This window comes from Enhydra lutris, unplaced genomic scaffold (genome assembly GCF_002288905.1).
Source record: "Enhydra lutris kenyoni isolate GAN:26980312 unplaced genomic scaffold, ASM228890v2 scaffoldscaffold12, whole genome shotgun sequence".
In the NCBI taxonomy this organism is placed as follows: Eukaryota; Metazoa; Chordata; class Mammalia; order Carnivora; family Mustelidae; genus Enhydra; species Enhydra lutris.
In genome coordinates, this window is record NW_019154096.1 from 1,308,116 (window position 1) to 1,327,524 (window position 19,409).

The window sequence follows — 19,409 nt, forward strand, 5'->3', positions numbered from 1 at the left end:
GTCGTTCTATTCAGGTTGTCGATTTCTTCCTGGTTCAATTTTGGGAATTTATAGTTTTCCAGGAATGCATCCATTTCATCTAGGTTGCTTAACTTAATGGCATATAACTGTTGATAATTACTTCTGATGATTGTTTCTACTTCCTTGGTGTTAGTTGTGATATCTCCCTTTTCATTCATAATTTTATTAATTTGGGTCTTCTCTTTTTTCTTTTGGATTAGTTTGGCCAATGGTTTATCGATCTTATTCTTTCAAAAAACCAGCTTCTAGTTTCATTGATGCGTTCTACTGTTTCTCTAGTTTCTACCTCATTGATCTCTGCTCTAATCTTGATTATTTCCATTCTTGTGTGTGGAGTTGGCTTAATTTGTTGTTCATTCTCCAGTTCTTTAAGGTGTAGAGATAGCTGGTATATTCTGGATTTTTCAGTTTTTTGAAGGGAGGCTTGGATGGCTATGTATTTCCCCTTTAGGACTGCCTTTGCTGTATCCCATAGGTTTTGGACCAAATCGTCTTCATTCTCATTGGTTTCCATGAATTGTTTAAGTTCTTTGTTTTCCTGGTCGATCCAAGCATTCTTAAGCAAGGTGGTCTTTAGCTTCCAGGTGTTTGAGTTCCTTCCAAACTTTTCCTTGTGATTGAGCTCCAGTTTCAAAGCATTGTGATCTGAGAATATGCAGGGAATAATCTCAGTCTTTTGGCATCTGTTGAGCCCTGATTTGTGACCTAGTATGTGGTCTGTTTTGGAGAAGGTTCCATGTGCACTTGAAAACAAAATTATTTAGTGTGCACGTACACAATGAAAGAATTGGGGTCACAGCTTTGATTGTAATATCCTATTATTTGGTAGATATAAGTAAAATAATTTGTAATTTAAAAACAGTTAAAAAGAAAAATAATGCATGCTAATTTTTCTTTCTGACTTTTAATTTTACACAGGGCAAGAGCATCAGTTTTAATCTGGGAAGCCTTTAAATGAAACTTGCTTAAAATCTTAGATCCTACACAGAGGAGAGACCTCAACCAACAGTAAGGTGGAAAAGAGTGATGTTGTCCTTGACAAACCTGCAGAATATCGTCTATAACCCGGTAAGTGATTGCTATACAATCACTTTTTATCTGTGGCGGGATTTAGAGCAAATCCAACTGGATAGTAATTGTCCATTGCTGGGGAGAAGAGACCATCAAATTCAGTAAACATATGGAAAGGGACTGTGACAGGGACTGTGGTGGAGCTCAGTCTAGTGGAGGACGAGGTCACGGTGACAATACAGGGTGGTGAGGACGTGTTCTGAATGGAGAGCATGGCAGTGCGGGGAAGCCAACTTTGGTGGTGCTGGGAAGATAATCACAAGACATAATTTTCAAAGGAAAATGGATTCATTGCTCTACAAATTTTTAATTTTCTTTTTTCATTAGACCCAGTTCATGAGAAGTAAATGTCTCAGCTTTTCCCTCTGCCTTTCAAATACTGTTTCGTACTTGTATGGGGAAAAGGTCAAAAGCTAGGGGCAACATGGCTAAAGAGAAGAATTAGGGTCTTGTGGTCCAAGAGCCCCAGTGACTGCAATTGCTGGAAGTTTCAGGAACATCCTGGGAAGGAATGAACTTGTTTTAATGTGGTGGAAACAATCTTTAGAAATGTCTGGTTTCCACATATCTGAAGCTGAATCCTGAATTTAGGTCTGAGGTAGAGTTGCTGCTTTTCTTTTGTAACCATCCCCCCAGGAGACTGGTGGGCAAGAGAGACAGGGTGTGAGTCCTTAAAGCAGGTAAGCCAGTCTCATTAGTGTTTGTGGTCCCCTTTTTTTGTTACTTACTTTCTAGTGGTAACTCTTTTTAATCCAGGTTTTGATGTCATTGTGCAGAGCAGGGACAACCAGCGCTCAAGCAAGTTCCATTTTAGAAGAAATAGCCTTCACTAGTAGGCGTCCTTTAAAAAGGAAGACCGAGTTTGAAGTGAGACATATAAAATGATTTTCTGTATCTTTGAGTTAAAAACATCTCCAGGTTGGGGATGCCCGGGTAGTTCAGTTGGTTAAGTGTCTTGATCTCAGGGTCGTGAGTTCAAGCCCCACACTGGGCTCCATGCTGGGCGTGGAGCCTACTTAAAAAACAACAGCAACAACATCTCAAGGTTGTAGATGGACTTTCTGCAAAGATTAAAAAAAAAAACCTGTCCACAAGGGTGCCTGGAGTACAGTCCTGGCTCCCACCAGGAGGTGGAAGGGATGGTCGGGTGACGCTCCGCAGTTCTGCCCTTCCTGCATGAAGGTGCCTCATCTGAGTGCGATTTAGAGTCATTTTTTAGATTAAAATCCCTGTGCATCCTGGTACAAGCATGCTGATGATTCCTGTAATTTCTGGCTTTAGCACATTCAGCTGAAGGGTCGAAACAAGAGTACACTGATGTTCATTTCCTGCCGAACGCCCAGAGACAGTGCTGCTCCGGGGCGGGAAACAGCCAGGGCATCCACACGGCCTCGCTCCTGCGCTGAGGGTAGTTTATGGTGACACATTCTTCCACAGTAAAGATTTTTGGCAGAAGCCTTTCTTTCTTTTCCTTTTTTTTTTTTTTTTTAAAGCTTCTCTGTATTATAGTCTGTTTTCACAAGCAGAAAAGGGTCGAGATAGAAAGATTGACCTGAATAGCAAAAATGACATTTTGCTGGGGCAACACGTCCTACTCTTGATTTTGGCTCAGGTTGTGATCTCAGGGTCATGAGATTGAGCTCTTTGTTGGGCTCTGTGCTCGGTGCAGAGTTTGCTTGGGATTCTTTCTCTCCCTACTCCCTAGCCCCCCATGCCTTTCTCTATTTCTGTGTCTCAATCTCTCTAAAATAAGTTAATCTTTTAAAAAAATGACATTGTGCTCCGTCTTTAACTTATTAAAGAAATATTCATAGCACCCAAGTGCTCACACTGCTATGCTCACTAACAAAATAACTGTAATGCAAGAAAATAGTTCTTTTTAAGTCTAGGTTGTATAGTATCCTAATAGATTGACTTAAAATCTCTAAATTACTTGGCAGCCTCTATTTCTTTTACCCGTTGTGTTTTGAACATTGGAAGGGTAGCTAGCTACAGATGGGAGAAGAGCTTAAGCAGTGTGCACACTCATGTGTTTGTTGACTTATCAGGAAGACACAGAAACTACTGCCTTTTAGTTTTTCTTAATGTTTCTAAAGTTTCCATCCACATTGGCAGCAAATTCTATCCACATTGTCTTCTTAGAAAAAGCAAAGTGCACTGTTAACTGTTCTGTGTGCTTTCTCATACCCAATTCATTTCACTGATTGCTATTTATGCAGTTCTTAATCTGTGACCGAGTGTGAGCTGGTTAAGATGCTCTTTAGCAGTGACTCACACTGGTGGTTAACATTCATTCCACCTGGTGCCAAAACACCCTTCCAGTCTCCTTGGGAACCTTGCTTCCACGTTTATCCTTCATCTCCTTCATATTCTGAGTAGCCCCCTTTCTGCCTTAGCACTGAATCTTAAAACACAAAAGAGTAAAATCTTTTTTTTTAATGTTTTTTTTTTTAAAGATTTTATTTATTTATTTGACAGAGATCACAAGTAGGCAGAGAGGCAGGCAGAGAGAGATGGGGCTCCCTGTTGAGCAGAGAGCCTGATGCGGGACTCAATCCCAGGACCCTGAAATCATGACCTGAGGCTTAACCCACTGAGCCACCCAGGCGCCCCAAAAGAGTTAAATCTTAACCTCCATGGTCTCATCCAGCCCCATGTCCTTCTTGTTCTCCCCTAGCAGACTAGTGTCCCGAGACAGCATCCGTTCTGCAGTCTTCATTCCCTCACCACAGCTCTGCCCTCTGATTTTTTTTTTTTTAACTCTTTCTTAATTTCCTCTTTGTCTTTACTAGTCATGTCTTTTCCATTTTGTCTTTACTGATCACTGTTAGACCTTCTGAGTATGTACACAGTATGTGAGCAGTTCTGGCCTTTTACCCAATGCTCTTAGATGCTCTGCCGGCCTTTCAGGACTGAGGAGTTTATAACTAAAGTCATGTCTTCCTCCCCGAATCAGCTTCCCTTTTGCGGGTTTCCATTTCTTTCCATGCCTTTCTGCTGTTTAATTATGCCTCCTCCCATGCCGCCAAGCCCTGAATAGTTTGAGGATAATCTGTGTTCCAAATTTCATTTCATTTATTTATGTTCAACCCAGTGGCTTTTCCTTTTTTTATTATTATTTTTAAAATCTAATGACAGTATGTATAAATCATTTTTAAAAATTCAAACTGTAGGGGCGCCTCGGTGGCTCAGTGGGTTAAAGCCCCTGCCTTCAGCTCAGGTCATGATCTCAGGGTCCTGGGATTGAGCCCCACATTGGGCTCTCTGCTCAGCAGGGGGCCTGCTTCCCTTTCTCTCTCTGCCTGCCTCTCTGCCTGCTTGTGATTTCTGTCTGTCAAAAAAAAAAAAAAAAAAAAAGCAAACTGTATTTAAGGGTTACATTAAGCCATAATTTTCCTTCTGCCTTGGTGCTCGGTTCCCCTCCCTGAAGGCAACCATATTTACCGGTTTTTTGTATATCTTTTCTGAGAGTACACGTGAATATCCCAGAGTGTGTTGTATCACTTTTGTTGATCCTGTTTCTTCACTACAGACCTCGTTTTGTGGTGCTTCTCGCAAAGTGAGGGTCTGTGGCAGGCCCAGTCAGGCCTCTCAGCACCATTTTCCCAACAGCGTTTGCTCTCTTCACAAGTAGGCAGAGAGGCAGGCAGAGAGGGGGAAGCAGGCTCCCTGCTGAGCAGAGAGCCCGATGTGGGGCTCGATCCCAGGACCCTGAGATCATGACCTGAGCCGAAGGCAGAGGCTTTAACCCACTGAGCCACCCAGGTGTCCCCGTAGCAGTATTTTTAAATTAAAAAAAGTACTTTTTGGTTTAGGTGTAGTGCCATTGCACACTTAATAGACTGTGGTATCTTGTAAATATAACTTCTTCCTGCACTGGGAAACCAGACAGCATATCTGAAGAGCTTTACTGCCCTCTGCACTCTACCGAAGTGGCCCGGAATCCGAGCCCGCAATCTGAGTGTGCCTGCATAGACACTGCTCTGTGTGCTGCTTTCCCCAGTGAATGCGTTTCGGAGAGTTCAGTACACGTGGCACTGCCTCGCGAATCTTCCTGGCTGCACGACTGGCCCGTGGTATGGGTGTACTGTCGCTTATTCAGCCAGTTTCCTTTAAAGGACTGTTGGCTTTTGTGATGGGATTCAGTGCTGTGTGGTACAGCCTGGTGTATGCCTGAATTTTACAGTCTGTAAAAGTGGAATCACTGGATCAAAGGGCATGATCGCCACTTCGTTATCTTTTTAAAAAATCTTCCTTATTTATCCATGTTAAGGATTTTGACAGCCTTCCCATGTGGACATTGACCTCCTTGATGTGTCTAGCTGACTGGGCCTTCTCTCCTTTCTCTTCCCGTCCCCCGCATCGAGGTCCCTGACACACACACCCAGGCGTGATGACTCACTGGCACAGAGTCCTACTCATGGCTGTGATTTATTACAGTGAAATGACACAGAGCAACGTCACTAAGGGAAAGGCACCTGGGGCGAAGTCCAGGGGAAACCAGGTGCCGGGTTCCGCAGGCCCTCCCCCAGTGGGCTCCCCCGGACCCACTGGAACCCCCCAGCAACGAGCTGCGACAGTGCATGTGAAATGCTGCCCACCGGGGAAGCTTGCACATGGCTTGCCGTTTAAGTACAGGAGACCACCCTTAGCCGTCTGGGTGGTGGGTGCACTCCCTAGATCCAAGTTCCTAGACCCCAGCCAAGGGCCAACCTCGTCAGGAGGCCTTGCAGCGCTGGCGGTCTGTCTGTGAACTCCCTTCTGCATAGTCCCTCAGTTTACAAACCATTTTATAAACCTTTGCCCTAGCTTTTCCATTCTTTTAGGTTCCATGCCTTGATACCTTCAGTAACCCTCTCTTCTTGGACTCAGAGCGTGAGTCCTGGCCTCTCACATCCCGTGTGGCCCTGTATCCACTATTCCTTTCAGCGTATGTGCTCTTAGCCGTTCTCCCAACCCGTCACACCAGACTTGTTCAAAATGATACTCCTCTTCCTTCTGAAATTGGTTTCCTCCTCAGTTTTACCGTGTTAGATGGTGGCCCTCTGTAGATCGTTCCCTTGGAAGTAGTTCTTGTGTGTGTCTCTTCCTCCCCGCGTCTCCCCATGTCTGCTGCCATCAGCCTGGCTTGTCCTTGTCTCCGGCTCCCTAAAGTAGCCACTCTCCCCGTGAATGCCCCATGCTCCACTGTGCTGTTCCCGACTGGACTGCTGTCCCCAAGCCCTGCTTTCGTGATCACATACTGCAGTCCGACCCTCTGTCTTGAACTCTCCCCCACCCCCATTTAATTTTTTCAAAGATTTTATTTGTCAAAGTAGAGAGCTAGCACAAGCAGGGGAAGCAGTGGGCAGAGAGAACAGCGGGCTCTTTGCTGAGCAAGGAACCTGATGCAGGACTCCATCTCAGGACCCTGGGATCATGACCTGAGCCGAAGGCGGACATTCAGCCAAGCCTCCCAGGCGCGCTGTACCGCCCCCTACTGCTCATGTCTGCCGGATCTGTTTCGTCTTTTCCTGCCTCTGCTTTTGTAGATGGACATGTCTTCCTGAACTGGCTTTCCCCTCCTAACTGCCCAGCTCACATCACACCTCCTTAGAAACTGTATTTGGGCAACCTGGAATGGTTTCTGGAGCACCAGTTTGGCCTCTTCTGCCCTATATTTGAAGGTGTTGAGCTTCGAGCTTGCAGCTGCAAGCCCAGGAGCCAGTCTGAGCCGAAAAGGCATTATTCACTGACACCCAATAGTTCTGAGAATCTCTAGCAGGACTGAAGAACCACGCTTGGCAACTACAGAATCACAGACGACACTCAAAGTCGTGCTGTATGACTGTTAACCCTCCTCCCCCAAGATGGTCCCCTTGCACTGGCAACCCCACCTGGACCGGCTGTGCCTCCGACCCCAGGGAGCGCTGCCGCCCACCGGCTGAACCAGCACTCTGATTCTGGCTTCTTGCCCTGGTTCTAACTTCCTGTCTGGGAGGTCTGGCAGTCCTAAGTGACAGGGATTCGTCCCATGCCCTTGCCCTTCCCTGCAGTCTGGATGAGGCTGAGGGAGGATCTTCCAGATACGGGACAAGACTGTGATTCTGAACAGCCAGAGTATCCCATGTCCACGGGGCTCTGACTTCTCCCCAGCTGCGTTATAAGCTCCTCCTGGACAGGACTCACGTACTTCTTTTAGCTGCAGCAGCCGCCTAGGGAGAGGCCTTTGTGGGTAGCAGACATCACGGAAGTAATCCTGCAATAGGCAGAGCAGGATGAGACAGCTAGGACGCTCCAGCAGGTAGCACTAAACCCAAGTATGGCTTCGGCTTACGGTATTGTCTCCAGTGTGATCAGAACTGGCTTTTAATTTTTTTACATAAATTATTCATGAAACATCCGAAGCCTGACATTTGCCTGCAAAACAATACCCTTCTCCCTTTCTGCAGAGTGCTGAGTTCAAGGAGTGGGCTGCAGAGCCTTTGTGTCACTCACATGGTCCCAGTCACCTGAGTATGACTGACACCGTGGAGGGCGCTTTCCTATGTAGAAAGCGCTCATGCAGACAGCTGAAACAGCAGATGGCGAAGGAGTGCAGCACTGTTGTTTCTCAGAATAAATAACAATTTATTAACAATTGGGGAGAACTTATTAGCGGTGATGGGAATAGATTACTGGTCTCAGAAAGTTTCCAAACCTAAAGTTAAATATATAATAAAAACTTGTTATAAAAATATAAATGCTTATCATAGAGATCTGCAAAATATAAAAATACATGAAGAAAATTAAGATCCCATTCCTTAAGAAAACTATTGTTAACATTCTTGGTTTCTTTCATTACAGTGTTTTTTTTTTTTTTAATGTTTATCATTAACTTAGTTAGATCATACTGTGTCTAGTTCTACAGGCTCTTTTCTCACTAATATTTATATCCCTACCTTTTTGCATCATTCTGCATAAATACAGTTGAAATGTATATAAAATTCGAAGTCACGAAGACTGTTCAGTTGATTAAGAGATTCACCCTGAGAAGGGTGCTGCTGGCTGTTCCTGGAATTGGCCGCAGCCCAGATCAGTGTGGAAGTGTAATTCCTTCCGTATCCTCTCCAGGCAAAACCCAGCAACTCTGGTGTGTGGCAGTAGCCTCCTTCTGTGCATGTGTTGTGTTTTCTGGTGTGATGGGCTCTGTTCCTCCCACCCACCTTGCTCTCAGCAGTTGTCACGACACTGGGTGACAGCTGGCTTCAGTCATTTCCTGCTGCGCTCAGCCATCGCTCGGCTCACTGGTCCAGGCCGCAGCACGCTCGTTGAGCTGCCGCCGCTCAGCTGCATATGTGTGGCTTGCCGGAACCTGGTTTCTGGGCTGACGAGCACTCACTCCTCACCATGTAACCACCGATCATCTCCTGACCCCAGTTGTGGGCACCTGAAGGGGCCGACTGAGGCCTGCCCTGCGCAGCTTAAAATTGAGGCAGCGTCTCATGTGCTGTGAGGGGTCCTTGGAGAGGGGTTAAGTCTGTTGGCCCATGGAGTCTGAAAAAAGCTTCATGGAGGAGATGGCCCTGGAGCTGAGATTTTCTGTTTAGGAGCAACCGATCTACAACTACTTTTTTTTTTTTTTTTTTAAGATTTTATTTATTTATTTATTTGATACAGAGAGAGATCACAAGTAGGCAGAGAAGCAGGCTCCCCGCCGAGCAGAGAGTCTGATGTGGGGGCTCAATCCCAAGACCCAGGGACCATGACCTGAGCCTAAGGCAGAGGCCCAACCCACTGAGCCACCCAGGTGCCCCTCTACAACTACTTTTATGTGTCCTCTCATTTTAGGTCTTATTTCTTGATGATCAGAGCTACCTTGGATAGACTTTAGCATTTTTATCATAACTGGAGTGAGCTTGGTGTAGAGCATGATGGCATCTGGCCTGCTTGTCTTGCTCAGATGCCCCTGAGTGGAAGGGGCGATGGTCGTGATGCAGGAGACACAGCCAGTGGGTGGGGACGATGGTGGAGTCGGCTCTGGGGAAAGGGAGTGACAAGATCTGATAGTGTGTCCCAACCCAGGCAGAAAGGCTGAGTTCCGTGATAAGGGGGCAGGCAGAGACCTGGATACTGTGTTACAGCCTAAGTCTGCAGACTGGACCAGGCCAGGCCAGGCGGGTGCTAGGCCTTGAGATACCATAGGCACCCTAAGATCACGCGGTTCTGATTCCCAGCAAGGGTCTGGAATCCTGGCAGGGAAGATTAGACACTCGGATCCCAGGTGTGGAGAAGGGGCTATGTTTGGAGCCCCCTCCCCAGGCAGTAAGTGAATGTTGCTGCCTCCATCAACATGGGCTTGGGGCCTTGCATGGTCTCGGTCCCACGTTCGGATCATTAGTGGAACTTTAGGGGAAACGGAGGGGGAGAGGGAGAGGACTTCCAGCAAGTTGTTTCTTCTGTTAGCAGAATTATCCTGTTAAGTAGACATTTTATTTCACAAAACCCCCAGCCAAATAAAAAGTTCTATGAACTTCCAGCTGTATCTTTCTCTGAAGAACTCCAAGATGTTTCAGATCCTGTCACTATCCTGTTTGAATAGTGACTTGGAAAACGCTATAAGATTCTGAGATTTACATGCATCCTTTCAAAATGTAGTCTTTGTTTTCTGTAAACATCCACTTGTTAAAATTATTTTTTCCTAGGTAATCCCCTATGTTGGGACCATTCCTGGGCAGTTGGAGCCTGGAACTTTGATTGTAATACGTGGGCATGTTCCCTGTGATTCAGACAGGTAAAGCTACCGTGGTTAGTTGAAAAAGGAACAAGACTGAACTTTTTGTGGGGAGACTGTTTTGGTACTTTGAGGCCTGGTTTTGCTTTCATCGACGGCCCAGGTGCTGAGGAGATGGGAATAAGCAGCTGAGATAAAGTTCACTTGGATGTTTTGTTTTACTGCTGTAAAGTATTAGAGATTTAGTTAGCGATGGGAACTGTGGTCAGACCCCAGGGACAAGGTCGAGTTGCAGTGTAACATTCCCACAGCATTGCTTATGATCCGTTCGGGGTGAGTCGTCTGATGCTTGCTCTGGTACAAACTGGATGAGGCTGTCTTAAGTTCGAGCTGGGCCGCCTCTGAGGCCTGGATGACAGCGGTTTAAGTAAGAAGTGAAAGTCAAGTCTGAAGAAGATAGCCCACATGTTTCTAGGGAGTTCCGTAGAATCTAGAGAAGCAGGCCTCTCAGCTCACAGTTCTGCTGTCCCTTGGGTTGGGTCCTTTTTCTCATGGTTCGTGGCAGCTAGAAACCTAGCCCTCACACCATGTTTTGGGTGGCTGGGTGGGTGCCTGAGGGGTTTGGGGGGAGGGGGCAGGGGAGTGGACAAAAGACAGATGCCAGCTGACTGGGGCCATTCTCAGGAGTCTTCCCTGAGCACCTGCACCTCAGCAGAACCTCCGGCACCAGAGGCCACCTGCCTTCCAGGGAGGCTGAAAAATGTGGGCTTTTGCTCTGCATTGACATGGCCCCTTGCTCTGCATTGACATGGCCCCAGCTCAGGGCTCTGCACTGAGGAAGGAAAGGAAGATTCTGTAAGAAGGTATTTAGGCCACCTGGGTGAGTGAACAGAGGATCAGTCCTAGGTCTCTGAGGCTGGAGTTTTGTGCTTGCTGGGCTTTCCCCTGCAGCCTCCTTCTGGGCTCTCAAATGGCTCCTCGCTCCTTGCTCTTGCAGGTTCCAGATTGATCTACAGTGCGGGAGCAGCGTGAAGCCGCGTGCCGACGTGGCCTTTCATTTCAATCCACGCTTCAAGTGGTCGGACTGCATCGTGTGCAATACTCTGAAAAATGAAAAATGGGGGTGGGAAGAGATCACCTACGATGTGCCTTTCAAAAAAGAAAAATCTTTTGAAATTGTGATTATGGTGTTGAAAGATAAATTCCAGGTAGGTTTTGGAGAAAGAAGGTGGAATCCTCATTAATGACCATAAGCGCCCAGGGCAGCTCTGCACATCCATGAACTCATCCTTTGTTATTTTAACTCAGAGAAAAAGAGTGGCTCCATCCTTTGGCTCGAAAGCAGGGGCCCGGGGAGTACCTGAATGTGAGGTGGGGCACACCTGTGTCTGCCTCTGGTGTTTCATCCGGAATATGTGTCCAGGGAAGCCAGATCTTTTTATTCGATCCTATTTCTGCTAGCATGGCTGAGCTTAGATCCGAATCAGCACAGCATCCTCTAACTGGGATAGTAAACCGTGATCACTGTGACCCAAATGTGGGGGCATCCGGAACTCACAGATGGATAGGGAATCAGAGTTAAGTCCTGCCACAAGTTCTTTAGGATCATGAGATTTTAGATGCAGAGGAGTTCGTAGAAGTCCTACGCATAGTAAATACCAGCGTTGGCTTCAAGCGGTAAAGCCCCTGCCCGTGCTAGCGTGTAGGGGTGAGGCAGAAGGTGGCCCTGGAGGCTTTGGAGGCACTGACCCGCAAGCCCCATGGAGCCTTGAACCTCCCTGAGGTTCAGAGCTCAGATCTCAGCGGACCTGAAATCCGCTCGCCTTAGAGGGAAGATTCCCCATCTCTAGTGTGGGTCCTTTCTGTCCTTCGGGATATGCTCCCAAGACAACGCCCCAGAATCGCCCAGTCGCCATTTATCCCTCCCTTGCCTGGCTTTCTGAGCACTTGTGTCTACAGCATTCTTTAAAAACACTCCTTCCTGTACTGTGGTGCCTTCTTCTGGGTTTATTTTACCCACCAGTGGGATTTTAAGCTTCTGGAGGTCGGGGAATGGTTTGCATGTGGCCTGTGTTCTCCCGACATCCCCTGTCTGGGAGGGAGGGCCGCGGAGCCAAGTGGAGCGGGTCCCTGCTGGCAGGCCCAGTGCTGCAGGACGCTCAGGAGTGACTTTCTGGTCTCCTCCCAACAGCAGCCCTTGCCTTGAGGGTGAGCCTTTTCCCACTTACAGTAGGAATTGAAGCTGAACTGAGTAGCTGGCCCATGTGTGTTCATTCAGCAGATACAAGATTTACTGAGCACCTGTGGTGTGCAGGGTGGTCTTCCTTAGAGTGTGGTCCTCTAGGACAGCGGGCAGGGTGGCAGGCTTGCAGGACGAGGCGATCAGGTGACTCTGAAGCCCAGTGTCTCATGTACATGCACAGGGACACACATGCGTATGCACATCTGTATTCATGAATGCATAATTTGTCGGTGGGCGGGGAGGTTCCATGGTTGTTCCTCAGAGGAAGTTAAGAAACACTGCTAATATTATGGATGCTTCCAGTCAGTTTGGTCAGACATGGAATGTGCAGAGAAGACACTAAACCCAAGTAAACATGATTTAAATTTGGATGCATTAGTAAATGTATTAATTGGTGTTTTTTTTTTGTTCTTTTTTTTGTTGTTCTTTTTTTTTTTTTTTTCGGGGATGCTGGGCTGTCTTCTCTGTCCATGTAGGTGGCTGTAAATGGGAAACATATACTGCTCTATGCCCACAGGATTAGCCCAGGGAAAGTAGACACTCTGGGCATTTATGGCAAAGTGAATGTCCACTCAGTTGGTTATAGCTTCAGCTCGGTGAGTACCCTTCCACCGCTGGGCTCTTCTTCGCTGATGTCTTCTGATGACACGGTAGGAAATATCTTTAGTGTCTTCTGTTAAGGTAAAAATTCTGTAAATGTTTCCGTCATTAGTGTATTAATTTCTTGGAAGTGAATCTTTCAGACTGGTAGTTTGCTATGTCCGGGCCAGGGCTTCAGTGTCTATAGGATCTCAAATCTTGTATGGCTCTGACAACAACAAAACCCAAAACAGTGACTACAAAACAAAACAAAAACCCTTTTTAACAGGGGCAAATTCCTTGACACAGGAATACAATGGAGGATTTGTCAAAGATCAGTTCCTAGAAGTAGAAAGTCTGAGTCAAAGGTATTTGCATTTTAAGTTACAACTGATAGCAGCTGGAGGGCTGGCAAGCTCACCTTCCAGAAAGCTTTCCAGGAACGTTACCGTCTCGGCTGCCGTGCCCGCTCGCTCACATTCTTCTTGATGCTCATTCTTAGTCTCTGTAATACTTGCCAGTCTGATTGGGGGGGTGGGGGGAGGACCCTTACGTTAAGTACATTTTTGGATTGTAATTTTCAAGCATATTTTCATGTTTAGTACTATTTATAATTGTTTTTGATATGTCAGGGAGGGTTGTATTTAGAATTCTGATGGATGTTAAAAATTAATCTTATCTTCAGGATTTCAGAAGTACCCAAGCATCTACTCTGGAACTGACAGAGATAAGTAAAGAAAATGTAAATATTACATCTTTTAATGAACTACCAGTTTGAAAATGTTCTTTTAGTTGCCATGTGAATCAGGTGGTAGGCTGAGTTTTTAAAAATTATGTTTTTAATGTGAAAAATTATTTTTAATATTAATAGGCTTGAAGTAAGCATTTGAAAATTAAGGCATTTCCTTCTGTCCCAGGCCCTGTTAGTTGTGCAGATGCTTGAGCTCAGTGCATCTGCCCACTAGCTGCCATTCTTACATAAAACAAAAAAAACCCCTCTCACTTTTACCTGTTGAAGAGAACTGTCACAGTATTTATAAATACTGAACACAGTGCATTGACACATGAACTCCCACATGTATCTTCTCGCTGGTAGGAACAAGTACAGTCTTTGTTATTAATGGACAAAGTGATGCCTTAGTGGTCTCGGAACCTGTGACCTAATAGATGGAATATAGTAGCTCAGCATCTTGGGAGCACCTTGGAAAGAACAAGTAAAATATGTCTGAATTTCACGTGTAGTCCTACAAAAAAGTTATTTATGCCAGAGGATACAGGCTTCCGATGACCAGGGCCATGAGGCTGTACCCCCAGCCTGAGCAGCCTGTCGCTCACAGCTCCACGGCACACCGTCAGGAAGCGCCGGCTCTGCCTGTTATAAGCAATAGGCTCTGACTGATCATGTTAGAAAATGCATTTTTCCCTTTCAAATGTCTTCACTTTGACTTTCTTTTCCAATAGGTACTGAAGTCCGACATGCCACATTTTGTAAGTATTTCTGCCCAGGTTATAACAGGGAACATTTTGTAAAATCGCCCAGGACATGAATAGTTTAAACCTTAGAAGACAGCTTCATTCCTTCCCCACCTTACTGCAGAACTCTTTCCCCAACAGCCTAGTAATAGAGGAGACATTTCTAAAATCGTACCCAGAACTGTCTACACCAAGAGCAAAGGTTCGACTGCCCATCACACTTTGACTTGCGCCAAAATACTACCTACCAGCTGTTTGTCAAAGGTTTGAAGAACCAAAAATTTTCTTAATTTTGTATAACCGATTAAGCTTGAATTAGCTGGTAATGTATAACTTCTGCCCTCAGTAGAAGCCCAGAGCAGCCACTCTGCCTTTCTGTGCGGACCCCGGACAGAGGAGATCAGCTGGGCATCGAGTCTCTGGGCTGAGTGTTTCTGTAATGCTCCCACCTGGGCCGCTTCCCTCAGGCAGAACGTGGAGCACGGCTGCAGGCCCCGAGTGTAGGCGACTTTCTCAGTGTGTGTGACTCACACGAGGGATTTCAAACCCCACTTCACATTTATTCATTTCCTCCTCTGAGACGCTTTCCTTGAGTGTTGGCTGTGAGCCAGGCGGTGCTGACCGCTGGGGCTTACGGGGGCAAGTCCTTTAACCATGGCCCCGTATCTTCGGACAGTTTTCTCCCATGAGGTCGCTCTCTGCAGGCCTTCTAGTGCTCACTGTGGTTTCTCTTCAGACTCTGCCGTTCACTGCGAGGCTGAACTCTTCAATGGGCCCTGGACGAACCGTCTTCATTAAAGGAGAAGTGAATAAAGCTGCCAAAGGGTCAGTACCAGTTACCAGGACGAGTGCGAACACTTTCCACGCACGTCTCCTCCTGCCTTCTTCCCCTAACAGTCTTGGGGGACGGGCGCGGGCCTAGTGTCCTGATCCTCACCAGAAAGGGGAGGCTGTCGAAGTAGCGGGAGGTCAGGCTGCCAGCAAGACTGCTAACGAGCTGGTGGCAGAATCAGGGGCTGAAGGCCAGTGTTTTGAGCTAGGCTTTTTGTGGCCACACAGGAGGGTGGCATTTCTGTCCGGGAAGCCCACCCGTGCCTTGAAGACTTGAGGGCAGCCCGGAGGTCCCCTGACTTGTTAGGGCCCCTTATGTCATGTGACTTGGTGGAATTTCTGAAGAACCTTTTCTAGAGACATTCAAAAGACTGAAATCCCCTATTGCCTAGAAAGCAATAAACTGAAGAACAGAACAGCTGTAAACGATGACCGAGAATAGTACTTGAGAGGGCGGCAGCCCGAAGCAAGCATTTTGGTTACTTGCTCTAACCCTTCGGTTGCTTCCCACCCAGATCTGTGGCTTCAACTCTAATGTTCAAGTTTTTTAGGTTTTTATTTTGCAAAGAGCATATTTCCATCAGTGGAATGCTAACTCCGAATTTAAAACTACCTTCATCCGCATTCCTAGGTCTGTGTGTGCACACGTTTTGTGTAGTTGTGAAGAGAGCTCAGTTCTGCTTGTTAAAATTGTAGGAAGAGCACTGCTGACTACCGGTTAATTTTCTTTATTCTCTCAAAAGCTTTAATGTTAACCTCGTATCGGGAAAATCAAAGGATATTGCTCTTCACTTGAACCCACGCCTCAATATTAAAGCGTTTGTAAGAAACTCTTTTCTTCACGAGGCCTGGGGAGAAGAAGAGAGAAATATTACCTGTTTCCCATTTAGTCCTGGGATGTACTTTGAGGTAAGATTACGTTATGGGACAGGGCAAAGAATCCTGGGAGGAGGGACAGGATAAATGGTCTTTTAAAATCAAGTCCCTGTGGAGATTGCATTTGGCTTTTATTTGGAGACTGTGCATATAAAAGGCATTCAAAATACAGTCAGTATTTTGGTTGGCATAAATGGCATAGCAAGTAGAATAGCACACTATTTGCATTGGAATTATTACTGTGTGGTGCTGTATTAGTTTGTAGGAATTTTAACAGGAACCTTGTGCCTCAAGACAGATTTAGGCTAATGCTAAGTGAACCAGAGGACACAGGAGCCATGAAATTGTCTGCTCTGTCACCTGCCATCTTGGTTCTATGTAGCTTTAGGTGGCAGTCCTTTCTTCCAGGTTAGTCCTGTTCATGTATATTCAAGGAAAAAGAGGTTTAGACCCTTAGAACTTAAAGACATACAGTCCTGAGTCCCCCAAGTGTGTGAATATTATGGTCAAACAGCCTTTCCCAAAATGCTTCTGGATGCTGAGCGGATGAGACGTGGATGCTGGGTGGCTGGCTAGGTCCGCTCACCAGCTTAGGTGAAGCACTGCCTTACATGGTCATTCAGGGTCCCTGATTTAGGACATGCTTCTACATCCTACAAACGGTCACATGCTCTGGACCATTACACGGAGTTCTTAAGGACTCATCAAAAGTAGTTGTTAACAGCAGGAACGTCAAGGCTGAATAGAAGACGGCAGTCAGACATTCATGTGTATTCATAAGTTCCCGGTACATGCTGTGACCAATGTGAAGTAGTTGTAGGAGGGTCCCTGGAAGGTGTGGATATGGGTTTGAAATTCAGAAGGATGGAGGAAGGTGAAGTGAAAGGTGGCTTTTCCACATTGAGGGGATGATTTGAACAAGATGGGGAGGGGAGAGTGTAGCATAGGGGTTTTCTTGGCTTGGCAGGAGGCCAGGTATAAAAGGTAATGGGGGGCTCACTGGAAGGACACAGAGGTGGCAGCTGCAGAATGAAGTGGACCCCTGGGGTTGGTGACAGGAAACCAGTGACATAACTTGTTCTTTGAACTGACCCCAAGTTTGGTTCTGTAATAAAATGAAAAAGGACAAGAATTCTTTTAAATAATCATTTTTTCCTTTTGTTCTGTATCTCAGTAGCAGTAATTACCCTCCTCTTAGACCACTGTTAATTTTCTATCGTGATCAGTTTTTCTCTGCTTCAAATGCCTGCCTTTTTTAAGATTCTAAATGATTCCGTTAGTTTGATTTTAACCAGTATCTTCTGTTCCTCATTGTTTAAAATTCATTTATTCACTCTAACTACTACAGTCTTTAAAAAAATATTTCAGTTCTGTAAATTTTTTTTTAAATCATCAAATCACGTTGGTGTGAGCTGTTCTAGAACATCCAATGGTTGCGAGGGATTTTGTTGTTCCATATTTTCTTGGAGGTTGTGGGTCTGTCTTTTGCATGTTGTGTACTTGTGTAGCGGCAGTGTGTACCCCGGGCCACAGACTTGTCCCGCCCGTCGGTAAGGCAGCGGTGCGCCACCTGCTCTGGTACGATGTGGTGACTGATGGACTCTTCCCACTGCGCCCCTCTACTGCCCATTCCGGGCACGAGGCTGTATTTTGTGTTGAGATTTTGTCAAAGGTACCTTTGCACTAGTCAGAGCAAAAGAATAAATACACTCTTTGCTTCTTTGCAGATTTAGGTTTTGCCTCAACCTGGCCCCTGGGGATGGAGCTGGGTTTGCAGGAGGGCTGCTCCTTTCCGCTCTGCTGAAGCCTGACAGAGGGAAGACGCAGTCGGGAGAACATAGTGCAGGTTCACCACACAGGTCCTTTTAGTGGGAGTGGAGAACAAATGGCAGAATTGTTGGCTGATTGGCAGCAGGAATGTCTTATCAGAAGTAGGAATTTTAGGTGCAAAAGTGAATTAAAGGGATTGGAGTTTCTTTTGAGTTTTAGGCAGACATCTCTGAAAGACTCTCTAGTCACGAATCGGAACTGAATCTTTCTCAGAATGCGAATTCCTCCATGGATTCACAGAAGCCTGAGCTTTTGGGAAACAGATGGAGACCAAGAGGTGCTGAACTGGGAGGGAAGTCAGGGCCACGAGGCAGCTGTGCAATCCTATAGAGTGCAAAAACTTGGTTTTTGATTATATGATTTGTCTAAGACCCTAGAGTTTAAGGCAGAAAAGTCCCAATCCAGGTCCTTGGTTTTCAACTGTAAACTGGAATCGGCTTCTCTGTGAGTGCCAGTATGGTGGCAGTTTCCTGCGTCATTACAGTCCCCAAACACTGGCAGGGGAAAGGGGACAGCAGAGGTAATGTGCTGAGGGAAGGAAGGCCTCAGGCCCTGGGGACAGTGTGAAGCTCCAAGCATACTCAGTTCCCTGAGTCGGACAAAAGCAGAAGATGCTACTACCCGATAACTTCTAAGATGCTGAAGTTTAACAGCAGCAGGCTGGGAGAACATCTGTATAAAGCAAACCCAAGGGGAGCCACTAATGTTGTGTGTACTTTCCTTCCAGATGATAATTTATTGTGATGCTAGAGAATTCAAGGTTGCGGTAAATGGTGTACACAGCCTGGAGTACAAACACAGATTTAAAGAGCTTAGTGATATCGACACACTGGAAATTGATGGAGATATTCACTTACTGGAAGTAAGGAGCTGGTAGCTGATATGCTTGCTACAAAAACTGAAATACAAAATGACTTATGTAACACTGGCCCTGTTAAAATGCATCTGTTATATTTGTATATATATATTAAGATGAGCTTGTATAACGTGAAGTCCTACTAGGCGTTCTCACACTGTGTTCCTTGCCACACAGTGTGGCTTTGTCTATCACAGAATAAGGAAATTTGAGGCAACAGCAATGTACAGTCATTATTCAGGTCTTTCTATTCTCTCTCCCACCCTGGCCTCTTCTTTTTAAAATCTTCACATTCAGCAAGTAGCTGTGGGGACAGAAGTATACAGTGGAGCACAATATTCCCTGTTCTCAAGCTCAGAATCTTCTGTGCTCTGACATCATGCCACTGCTTTTCCCACAGGCAGTAGTCACAAAGTAACCAGAGATAATTACTCAGCCGTGAAGTCACCTACATTAACTTATGAAATACTACTTTTCCAGCGATCCCTTTCATACCTAAAGTTCAATCACATCCCATAATGGAAAGGACTGATGTTGCCTTCCATCTCGCAGTTTCCTTTGGCATGATAAATACCTAGCTTTACTAGCTGTAAGCATTGCCAAATAATTTAACACTACAAAATCTGAACACAGCGCAAAGACTAAGGCAAAAAATGCAGCAAAACAAAACCAGTCGTATTAAAATTAACCTGGGGCGCCTGGGTGGCTCAGTGGGTTAAGCCGCTGCCTTCGGCTCAGGTCATGATCTCAGGGTCCTGGGATCGAGCCCCGCGTCGGGCTCTCTGCTCAGCAAGGAGCCTGCTTCCTCCTCTCTCTCTGCCTGCCTCTCTGCCTGCTTGTGATCTCTGTCTGTCAAATAAATAAATAAAATCTTAAAAAAAAAAAAAAAAAATTTATAAAATTAACTTGATGTCAGTCTCAAGGCCAATGATGTCTCT

At 46.0% G+C, this 19,409-nt stretch overlaps 1 protein-coding gene across 3 annotated transcripts in view; it reads left to right on the forward strand.

The window, feature by feature from the left end:
- The window catches only part of LOC111144751 (galectin-8-like), a 45,892-nt gene extending 26,716 nt beyond the window's left edge, over positions 1-19,176 (forward strand). The window contains exons 2-11 of one of the 3 annotated variants that reach the window (XM_022499189.1): positions 940-1,089; positions 9,756-9,844; positions 10,782-10,992; positions 12,503-12,622; positions 13,291-13,347; positions 14,067-14,093; positions 14,220-14,342; positions 14,815-14,903; positions 15,653-15,818; positions 18,343-19,176. In XM_022499189.1, coding sequence (XP_022354897.1) covers positions 1,048-1,089; positions 9,756-9,844; positions 10,782-10,992; positions 12,503-12,622; positions 13,291-13,347; positions 14,067-14,093; positions 14,220-14,342; positions 14,815-14,903; positions 15,653-15,818; positions 18,343-18,492 — 1,074 coding nt within the window. In that variant the 5' untranslated portion in view covers positions 940-1,047 and the 3' untranslated portion in view covers positions 18,493-19,176. Of the gene's footprint in view, positions 1-939; positions 1,090-9,755; positions 9,845-10,781; positions 10,993-12,502; positions 12,677-13,290; positions 13,348-14,066; positions 14,094-14,219; positions 14,343-14,814; positions 14,904-15,652; positions 15,819-18,342 lie in introns of all 3 variants that reach the window. The other 2 variants (XM_022499190.1, XM_022499191.1) reach the window with 2 other exon arrangements.
- Positions 19,177-19,409: the final 233 nt, after the last annotated feature.